The sequence below is a fragment of the Meleagris gallopavo genome, chromosome 17, assembly GCF_000146605.3.
Source record: "Meleagris gallopavo isolate NT-WF06-2002-E0010 breed Aviagen turkey brand Nicholas breeding stock chromosome 17, Turkey_5.1, whole genome shotgun sequence".
Lineage (NCBI taxonomy): Eukaryota > Metazoa > Chordata > Aves > Galliformes > Phasianidae > Meleagris > Meleagris gallopavo.
In genome coordinates this window covers 11,408,617-11,419,933 of record NC_015027.2, presented here as the reverse complement: position 1 = coordinate 11,419,933, position 11,317 = coordinate 11,408,617, and the positions used below count along the sequence as shown (strand labels likewise).

At 43.6% G+C, this 11,317-nt stretch overlaps 1 protein-coding gene across 2 annotated transcripts in view; it reads right to left on the bottom strand.

Annotated features, from left to right (window-relative positions):
- The window catches only part of LIMA1 (LIM domain and actin binding 1), a 19,707-nt gene extending 11,507 nt beyond the window's left edge, over positions 1–8,200 (bottom strand). For both annotated transcript variants that reach the window (XM_031556036.1, XM_031556037.1), the window contains exons 1-3: positions 8,062–8,200; positions 5,763–5,808; positions 3,323–3,781 (exon numbers count right to left, since the gene is read on the bottom strand). In XM_031556036.1, coding sequence (XP_031411896.1) covers positions 3,323–3,781; positions 5,763–5,808; positions 8,062–8,180 — 624 coding nt within the window. In that variant the 5' untranslated portion in view covers positions 8,181–8,200. The remainder of the gene's footprint in view (positions 1–3,322; positions 3,782–5,762; positions 5,809–8,061) is intronic.
- Between the last annotated feature and the right edge of the window lie 3,117 nt (positions 8,201–11,317).

Genomic DNA, 11,317 nt, shown 5'->3' with positions numbered 1-11,317 from the left:
TTTTTTTTTTCCATTAGCATGGGAAATATTTCTTATTTCTGTGGTTTAAGGCTTTGTTAACTTTTCTTACTGGAAAAGAGCTTAGCTATGACAAGCCTTTTCCTTCCACTGAGTGCGTTGATAGGTTCAGTTTGGGAGTGCCTGCACACTTGTAAGAACTTGCAGATTCCTTATTCTGAGCAAACTATCCTTAGATGATTCTTCTTCAGCCTATGCCTGCTTTCATGTCACCTTCAGCCCACACATCTGAAGCTCTCTCAGCTCAGAAATTGGCCCTACAAAGGGTCTAGCTTTTCACTAGCATACAGAAAATATTGTTATAGGCAAAATACACAGAAAGAGAGGATGCTGTAAGGATAGAAAAACCAAGTTTATTAGCCCACTTGAAACTCTGAACTGGTGAATTCAGATAAGCTGTGGGTGTTTTTTAATTTGTTATATGGATCACATACACTCTCTTGCACACAGCAGGACTGATGAAGCTACAAATGGAACAGAGTTTGTAGTACAGACACACAGGAAATTGAACTGGTGAGCAGCATTCACGAGGAAGACTCCACTGCTGGGGAACAAAAGTCTTAAGAAATTTAGATCTGGTGTCTGGATTCCAGCTTCACTGGAAGAAACTATCAGTATCTCTCTGGGAAAAAAAAAACAGACTGGGTAAAGCTGATGTTGCGTAGATTTTATATCAATAGTCTCACACCGTGGAAGAAAAAAAGCACAGTAATAAGTGAAAAATGTTTACCAAAAGGAAGGTGAGAGACTTTCTCCATTACCACCAACAGCCTGACCACAAGTAATTAGGCTGATTAGGGTGCATGGAAGGTAACGCCGTTAGCATGAAGGAATCCCTTACTCCCTGGTTTAGGCTTATCCCACTCGGTTCCCTCTATAATTCTGGGTGGGCCACTATTCCAGCAGCTTGTGCTGCTTGCAAAATGAAATAAAATATTCCTCATGGCTGGAAAGCCCCAGTGTTCTAAGACAAAAGAAGGAGCGCAGAGGTACCACAGAGTTAACAGCATTTCGCCTGGGGCACAAGGAGCTGTTGGGCAAAAGACCAAAAAGAAGTTACACCTATTTCATTATAGACAACTGTGTCAAATGTGACCCTGAGCATCAGGTTAAATACACAAGGCATAATAAGTTCTTGCCTTAAAGGAAGAACACAAACCTACATAGAGATAGCTTTTTAAATGAGCCTTGCAGAACTGCTTGCTCTTTCTTTTCTTCTGATCTTCCTTGGGTATGTTTCTGCAATCACTTACAGGAAGAATTCTTTGAAATTGATAAAAGACCCAATGTTTGGCCTCTGCTTAGCGCTGAGGCAAACTAGACCAATGTGTTCAGAAGTATTTGTGTCTTTGTGGAAGAAAATGATCTGCCTTATGTCGGAGTTGTAGAAGACAGAGCAAAATCTGAACAAATAGATGAATAAACTGAGAGAGTTTTGCCCTGAAAATCAAAATAGGTTTGTGCAGAGTCTGTGATCAAGTCAGGAAGTCCAGGCAGTAACCTGGAATCTTGCCATGGACTTACCCAGCGACCAGGCGAGTTATTTTATCTTTACTGCCATGAAGCTACAGCCATGTTGCCACATAGCTTATACACATGTTTTTGTCAGGAAAGCTCTGGCAGTGCTTATACCATAAGACTGAAGCAAACACCAAGGAAAATTACCATTTCTCAGGTGAAGGAAGCCTTGCCTGCACTTAAGCCAGGAGTTCATCAACCAACAGGGTTCAGGAAGAGTATAAATGGAAGAGAGAATTGCAGATCCTGCAGTCAGTTCCTACCTCAGTGAAAAAGATCTGTGTCCCCATAGCGCTGATCTATCTTCATTGTACGTGACTACATGACATCATCCTCCAATCCCCAGATAAAATCCCAGAACCAGAAACCTTACAATAGTGCTTTCTAATCAGACACCCCTCCCCCCGACTTAAACTTCAGAGCCCTTGGTGCCTTTTCCCTTCCAAAATTACAAAGTAACCAGATTAACTGGGAATAGGAACAGGATTTGAACCTAACCTGGAGAACTTAATATCTACTGTATGATATTTACTGCATTCACTCAGATTTCAACCACATTCAAATGACTAAGCTTAAGAGAATTATCAGTTCCAGATTCAGTCATCTCCAAAACAATTTTATTCCCCAGGCTAAGACAAAATTACTTCACGTCCATCTGCAGAATGGTACTTTCCTGAGGGATCCTGAAGGATTAATCCTACAGCAGAGGTTCAGAGAAGTGCTATCAGGAATTCACCCTCCACGTCCCACCCTGCAAAACAGCCCTGATAGCATGGGTGGCTCTTGGAGAATGACAAAGACTACAAAATCTAAGCTGTGCAATTATCCTATACAGACCCCAAACTTATTTTACCAAAGAGCTGCCCCTCCGAATCTCTTGATACACGTTTTAAAAAACCTTTGTACAAAATCTGCTAGTTTTATTCAACAGCGCAAGAAAATCACCCACAGTAAAACAAAGCCAGAAGTATAGGAAAGTATGAGAAAACTGGAAACTCCACCAGCCTCGGGACTATGTTGCAAGTCAATGGCATATGCAACTCATTTTCTAGTTAAGCAATTCTCCCCCGGGACACGCAGTCTGCAGTCCACATGCAGCATCAGATTTCATGAGCAGTTGTAGGAAAATGCAAGCCCTGTGCATTTGCAAGTCAAAACGAGTGAAGGCAGCAGCTCGTGTGGCGATCTTTGCTGCTTTATCCCTGCGAGGATTTTCTGATAAGAAGCGTTTGTTAGGATACAGAGATGAGAGAAGAGAGAGGAAAAGACGGAGGTATTTCACAGCACTTCCATACACACAAATCTACATCTGGTCGTGTCACACACACACGGATACACACAAAGCTCTTCGCTCTGCCAGCGCATTCATCTCAACTGCGCCTGCCGGTACTGTAGAGCTCTCTTCAACTTTAGATACAACCACATCGATTTTGACACAATTCATGTTTACATAACTCATCTTCACAGGAGGTAAACACTCCCTTCACGCTCTGAAAAAAAAATCTTAATGAATTCCACACATTTTTCTCATTTTAAACGTTAACCTTCTATCAAAAGCAAATTCATCTTACATCTGCAACGAGCAATGGACAAAGCAAAGCAGCGCTCCACACGTATTCATACAGCTCAAATAAGTTATTAACAGCAGCTATGCTATCTTTCAACTAAAACAATGAATACAATCACTCAGTCAATAGCTCTGAGCCACTCCCTCCGGGGATTTTTCCCGATGCCCAGGAGGCAGCAGTTTTAGTTTCCCTTCAGATTTGCACACTCAGATCCTTACCTTGGGCTGGGCTGCTTCACCCTTTTCGAACATCATCTTTAACTTGTTCAGCGGAACGCTGTACTTCTCTATCTTCCCTGAAGACTCTGTGTTTTCACTGGCTTCGGGCTTTTCCACTTCTCTGGACTCTCTCAGATAGTTTTCCATTTTACCACTCTCCTGTGAGTGGCTTTGAGACTTTCTGCTGTCAACACCAGGACACTGCAGCTGACCAGGGGTGCCAGAAGAGGCCTGGATGTGAGATGCTGTGCCGGCTGCCGGGATCTGCTCTGTGTCTGAGGAAAAAGCAAGGCTGCTTCCAACTCCCAGCTCGGGGCTCTCGACCCTGTGCCTACCCTCAGCACAGCTGCTTCGGAGCGTTTCCTTCCGAGATTCCGTTCCCGGCACTGGATTCTCCCACTTCTTCTTTAGGACGCTCAGATTCCCTCTCTTAAAATGAGGGGGAAGATTTTCTGTGCTCTGAAAGAACAAGAAGTTAAATTCCAGTTATGTGCCTGATGAAGCACTTCCTTTCTATGAGAAAGGAAGTTAAAGGCTCAGTACTGAGCTCAGCTCTCTGCTTTTTCAGACAGCTGTGAATAGTTACAACTGTGCCACATGGAGAAAGCATCCAGGATAGGAAAGGAAGGAGGGGGGAGAAGAGAAAAGTCAGGAGCTAAAGCAGGAAGTGAGCAAACAGGATGGCCTTATAAGGAAAAAGGGAGTCAAGGTCTAACGAGTTAAATGACACACAAAAGGCTCGAATCCACACACGAAGGGAAGGGGACCCAAATCCACATAACAAGGGTCTCTAGTCCCGGAACAAATAAACAGCAGCAGCCACAGAGATGTGTGATGTGCCAAGAGCTGCAATGTCTTCCAGCTGCTTCAGAAGACAACAATTAATAACCCTTCCCAAAAGCCACTGATTAGCTTCCAAAAACCAGTACTTTTTGATCTTTTGCATTTATGCTAGCACTAAACAGAAGCATTTCACTTACAACAGATCTGGCTTCAGTATTTTGTACCATGCAGAGAAAGGCTTAAGCAAGGCACAGACAAGATATTTCTGTTTGCTCCCATTCATAAATACCAGATCATTTGCTGGACTTTCTCTTCTGTTTCACTCAACACACTGAAAGCTCCGGACAGGAAACATTCACACAAAGCACAAGCGCTGCCTTACCACTGTGAGTTAGATGGTAATACATGGAGAACATTCAAATGCTTTCCATGTTAATTTTGCTCCCAAGCAGTTACCTCTCCTCAGAGTAACAGGCCAGCCCACGTTTGATTCATTCAAATCTATTACCTGCCAGCATTGCATTTTTGCTGTCCCTCCCTTACGGAGTCCACTGTGTATCAGACTCATTGCAAGTGGAGCAGGTCTGCAAGGCTTACAGGAATTAAACAGGATTAGCAGCTATATTAGGATTTAAGTCTCTCACCCCATTACTCTTCTGGTCACATTTTGAACACTGCTTTGCAAATTAACTTGAATCCATGTAGGCTTCAAAAAGATCAGCTCACTTGCTAACTGTACTTAAAAGAAGGTACTAAAGTTGTAAGGGAAATGTTGTAGTGTAACAGAAGTACTTGTAACTGCACAGCAAGTTTTCACCTCTAGCATATGAGACATATTGCTAAGAAGCCCAGGCATACTTTATAGCCCCAGTCATTTTTGCTTGGGACTTGCCTATTCATGATCATAGAAGCAACGAAGTAAACTTAAGACTGGGGAATAATTTTTAGAACACTTATTTTATCACTCCTGCATCCCAGAGAGAAGTAAAATGACTTCTGAAGCATTGCAGAGATCAAGTAAGCATGCTCCAGCAAAAACATACCTATATATCCTGCAAATATTGCTGGTCTTTTAAAATGAAAACTAAAAGGTCTGCTTGTGAACACCTGGTCTTCCATCAGGGTCTCCTGACCCCATGGCAGTAAGTGCAATGCAGTGGGAATGCAGGGCTCCAGCAGAGCCAAAAATGATGGCTCTCCCACATCCAGGGACAGTTTGAACTCTGTGCAGCATTTCAGAGAAGATCCCTTAACGGATTCTGCAGTTATCAAAGAGATGCACGCTAGATTTCAGAGAGGCAGGCAGCCTCTTTTTAAGCAGACTTTTAAATTTAGTTGAGAAAGGAAGAGGTACCACATAACTGCCTACAGCTAAGAACAAAGAGGTTGTGGTTAGAAATGACAGCCAACTCGTTCTGCCTTTTGCTTAGGAGCGAACTGGTGATTCAACATATAGCTTTGGGCAAGTCACTTGATTTTCTTTCCTTTCATTCACAGTCTAAAGAGAAGAGGGAATGGGTCAAAGGCAGACACTGTGTCTGAGTCTTCCGTAGGATGCACAGCAACAGCTTTGATATTTCCAAAATAAACTGCCACAGGAACATTTCATGCAGGTGATCCATTCTGGTTGCTTATTGTCTAGGAAACAGATACTTACGTTTCTTTTTTTCTCAGACGTGGCTTCTTCAGCTGCTTTCTGATACCTTTGGGATATAGGAAGGAGAAAAAAGAAAAAAACAAACAACAACACAACAGTTTTAAATTAGAATATTGAATGATCATGAAGAAAGCTGAGATTTCATTTCCACCTAGGACTCTGTGCACTTACCAGACCTACTAAATAAAACCCAAGGCTGGAAAAAACAGTAGTGAATAGCACCTGAACAATGCGAAATGACAGACAGTTTTGAGTCATCCAGCTTACAGTAATGACATGCGCTGATAATTTTTATTAGCTAAGCACTCTCATTCTCAAATCAAGGCAGTTTACCTTGGAATAGCTGTATTGTTTCTCCCACCCAGCTGTCTGCTGTGTCCCCTCACAGGAATATTGCCTCAGCTATTTATACAGCAGCTGCTGAACCGTAACAAATTACAGCTTGGCATACACAGAAAATCTACATAAGTGCCAGTTTATCGTACCATGCTGGGTGGTAAACTGCACCAATTCAGCAGTTGCTTCATGAGCAGCTGAACCACCCCAGCAGTGGAAACGTTAATCACAGCCCTCTGAAGATAAGCTACCCTGGATCATGAATCAAAGTCCTTTAAGAAGCAATCTGCATGCCACTCTGCTGGGACGGAGCACACCGACCTCACTGATCAGCACACTGCACACAGTGATTGCACTTTGCTTCTGAAATGCACAAATTAATCTGATTAGACACATTTTGCCATTTGTAACCAAAGCTGTGCTTTTCAAAGAAAAGAATCACCTCTCAACGTGTTTCTGTTTTTCTTGTCTGTGGCTCTTTCTTATCTGTGCAATTCAACTTTTGATAAAACTATGAATATGCTACAGGCCATAAAAATGAGTCACTAAACTATAAGTCATCAGCTTCAGACTTTAAATAATGGCTGGTATCAAATCAAGAACTAATGTATATCAGGGGCACTAAGGAAAAAAAAGCCCCTTAGAAGAACCAGGTTCTTCCTAAGGAAGAAGAAACTTACACACAAATACCTGTCTTACAGCTGATGAACCTCAGTGACTTTGTTTTCCTTTTGTGAATTGTGTGCTCCTATGTAGGTTTCTTCTCTCCTCATGCAGAAGATCAAACAGATTGCACTCTTGTTTATTGCTGCTCTAGAAATTGCATTTACTGCACAGACTGAAAGCTGCTGAAGAATTGTAGCTGGCCTTCTTTAATTCATACAGATGTATTAACCTGTGTCTTGTATACTGCAGAGCTTCCAAAATTGGAATGAGACACGATGAGAAAATAGTTTATGGAGGAATAGAGATCAATACTACTGGAAAAATCAACAGAGACATGGGGATGGAAGTGCAAACTGGAAAACATAAACAAGCACTGAAAAGTTTCAGGCAGCACTCAGTCAGTCAGCCCACTGCAGCACACTGTTTAAGTTTCTGCTGTTGCAAATTTGCATGTCTCTGACCTGGCAAAACTGATAATTTAAACACTATGGGGATTAAAAAAATATTTCCACGTACAAATATTTAGGTAATGACAATTTAGAAAAAAACACTCCTCTCTGTCAGTGTCAGAGTTGGCAAAGCCAGTAAGCAGTGCTGTGTTTTTGCAAGGAACTGACGCTGCTTATGTAGAGGGACTCCACTCGATTAAGGAATAGCAGTTTGGATTACTTCCAATAAGCCCTTTCCAAAGGATTACCAACATTTAGCAAGATGACTAGGTTCTGTAATCAAGTTTCAATGAGTGAATAAATTACCTTAACGAGACTGGTCAAAGCAAGCAGCTTCTCCTAGGACAGGGTACTTACAGAGCAACATCTCTGTTTGTGTGAAGTCCAGAACGTAATTATCCTTCCTCTGTTGACTCCAGAAAGTTTCTCCCATTCTCAAGATTTAAATAAAACAACGCTACACTATTAATGCAAGTCTGGGTCACTTGGCTGCCCAGCTCCCACGTTAAGTGAGAATCCCATACAGCTCAGGAAGCTGCAAAATCCCATTTTTCATGAAGTAAAGTCCATCAGCAGTAGCTGCCTACACTCCAACACTATATCCTCTGAATCTAACTGTAATCACACACTTTCTGACAGCAGAAAGAAGAGATTATAACTCTGATATTTGAAACAACGTCAGCAACTAAAAGCAGTTTTGCACAGCTATACTGAACCAGAAATGCAAATGCCCACAGAGCAATATTATTTTAGAGAAGCAAAGCAACCACCAGTGAAGCAGCAGTCGTTCAGTATCTCAGCTTTAACCTCCCCACGCAGACTGTGTTCAGAATCCTCGCAGTACTTACCTGGAGAACCTTTCCACAAGAGCTGATGACTTATTTTTGTTGACGAGAGAAAGCTCTTTTGCAGTGATTTTCAAAGACTGAGAAGTCCATTGTCTTCTATTAAACGGGGAAGGCTCCATCTTATCACCACAAACACCTGCTGAGGAAGAAAGCACAGTGTGTCAGTCAGTAGGAGTTACATGAGCAGAAAAGCAGCTCCACAGAGTGATTTGATCATCACCATCTGAACTCAGTTCACGAGATGCTGATCTACTCGTGCCACCAAGTGCTGATCATCCAGAACATGTCCATCGACTGACCAAAAATTACCCCTCAGCATCAGATTAAAGTCATAATTTCCTCTGCAGATGCCATTGAGATGCTGCCCCTGATAAAACACCAGCCACAATGAATGGGGCAAGAGATAGATATGAGCCAGAACACGAGTAAGAAGCAGGCTGTGACTGAAAGGGATGCTGACACGAAGCTCTGGCTTTCCTTTACACACACACAGGCTCCAGGAAGCCCTACTATGCCCTCTCTTGTTCTGCTTTCTGAACCAAATGCTCTGGCATTTATGTAAGAAGGCTTGAGTTATGAAAGCTAAGAGGATGTAATTCCTATGCAAACATTTTTCATTCACTGGTGGTGTTCACTCTTCATGCAGCAGCCGTTTCCTCTGTGAGCCAACATCAGTCTTCTATTCACAGAGGCAGCTGTAAATCTCTTGTCACAAGAGCTAGCAGTTACCTAAAGGAATAGTTTTGATTACTTTTGCCTTGCCGTAAACTGGAAGAAATTTTGTACAGCTTTTCACAACATAAGTCAACAAGTCAGTATCAGATGTACATATATGTATATTTATTTATTTATTATTTTTTTTTTTACAGTTTTCTTTTGTGGAGGAGGAAAGGAGGGGAGATTAATTTAAAGAGTTCCTTGATAAGACAAAAATAAAGCTTGCGAGGCAACGCCTTTCCTTTTTTCCTATTTTCTTTTACCCCAGCCTCGAGTCGCACAATGCCTGCAGCAAGTGCACCGCCTGATCCTGCAGTGGTGACATCAGGCAGGCTGATCTCTTTCCCGTTTTTTTCCATCAGTTTTTTAGCTGACCATTAGGTTACAGAACTCCAGAAATCTGAGTCTTTAAAAGGCAGCTTAGGAACTTGCTATAAACAGTAAAATTTAGGGATGACCATCCGAAATCCGCACACGCATATAACGCAATTTCTCGAAAGCATCGAAGATTTGGGGTTCTGCAGCATCTCAGTCCAAAAGAACTCAGCTGCAGCAAGTGGAACCTCACTGATCTGATGTGGAGTTGAGGCAGAAGAACCTGAACCAATGCTGACAGGGGAGAATGGGTCTGCAAAGTGCCTGCTGGAAGCAGAGGAACCACTCCAGTGCTGCACCCTGCTGCTGCGCAGAGATAAAACACGCAGCTGATGAACACCTCGCTGCCTGGTGGGAATCGTCAGGAAGAATGGGGCTTTCTCTGAGATTCCTTTATTCACCTGATGTAATGCAGAGAATGACACACCAAGCCAGCACATGTTTTTCAAGATCGTGATTTAGATGGTGCTTTTAGCTGTACAGGTTGAACTATCATGGCAAACCAGAAAAGTTACACTATTTTTGTCGTGGTGTTGAAACACACTGAAACTACTTATCAGCATTACGTTTCCAGTCGCAGCTTGCTGCAGCTTCAGGCTCCCATCTCCCACTGAAGGCAGTCTCCAAAGTGCAGCCATCGCCCCTTCCAACAAGAGAAACTCAGACCGAAGAGTTACTTTTTGAAATTCATGGTTTCCAGAAAATATTTTGCATCCCTAAACCATCTCTTCTGTTACCCTGAGGAGTTTTGTCAGGACTGAACTAGAATAAGGATGCTCCCTGGTTTTCAGACTTAAAAAAGCTGTCACTCTTTACCAGCTGCACAAATGATCATCCACAAAGATAATGGTTCTAATTTGAATGTGAGGGGTGCTCAACATCCTCCCTTGTTAACAAGAATACCTTACATGCAAATAAATCAGCGTTTCTGTGATGACAAGACAGAGCCCCTGCTGTCAGTGTAGCAAACACTTAGCACAGAGATTCCATAAAGGCACGAAATACATCCGCAGAGATTGCAGATTAAATTTACTCCTGAAAAATGCGTCTGTTGAAAAAGAAGAAACTCCGAGCCAGCTGTCTAATGCTACAGCTTCAACTTCTGTTCGGTGATTAATCTGGAGCCAAGAGAAGATCATCTGAAGCCCCACTTTGCAGTTTAAATCACCATTCTCCAAACAGGAGTCAGTTCTGCCCAGGAAACAGTAGCAGGGCATTCATTAGAAGCCTCTCTTGGCAGACAGCAGCTTGCTGACTGACGTGCACCTTACACGGAAGGACAGTTGCAGTAAAACACTGAGAAAACAAAATCTAGTTAAATTGTGCAGAAAATGGGCCTTAATTTGATACCTATGCAAGGAAGCCTTCAGCAATCACTGTTTGCGGATGAATTTTTCCACCATTGTGTTACTGTTTGGTTTCCTCACCATTTGCTGCCTTACAGCCACAGGTGCACCAGGACAATCAGCACTGTTTTGGCAAACTCTCTGTGCAGAAGCAGCAGCCGCTGCTGCGACATCGCATGGGAAGTTAAGGAGCATTCATTCAGAGGCTCAGCTGCTGTAGGGACACGAAGCGGGACTCCGAGATGCCCAGAAACGTCCTGCATTCCCAGCGCCATTCCACGCTTTCAGCCCCATTCGCTTTCAGTTTCATCTCATTCAAACACCTTTGCCCTTCTGTCGCTGAAGAATTATTCCAACCCATGTCGGGAAGGAGCTCTTTGTTGTACGATTAGAATTTAAACAAGATCGTGAGCATTCTGCGTGCTGCGACAGTTATGTTAAAGACGGAAAGGAGTCCCGAGGAGGAGGAGGAGGAGGAGGAGGAGGGGAATCTCGAGTCCTGCAGGACGCCAGGGAGGGAAGGGCCGCATTGCAGCAGCACAGCGTGGGACTGAAACCCACCCGTGTGGCAACGGCCCGAAGGAAAACCGCTCCTCAGCGACCGCCCCGCAGCCCGGAGCAGCGCTCCCGGCACCTGCATCCAACCGAGCAGCGCCGCACCGCAGCACCTCTTCGTCCCGCACCCACACAGCACCCTTCTTCCTTACTTTTAACCCTCACTCCCTCTCCGCTCCCCGCGCTGAGCTTCGCGACCGCCCGACCCCGCTGCCACGGGCCGGCACCGTACGGACACCGCTGGGCTCGAGAAGGGCAGCCCG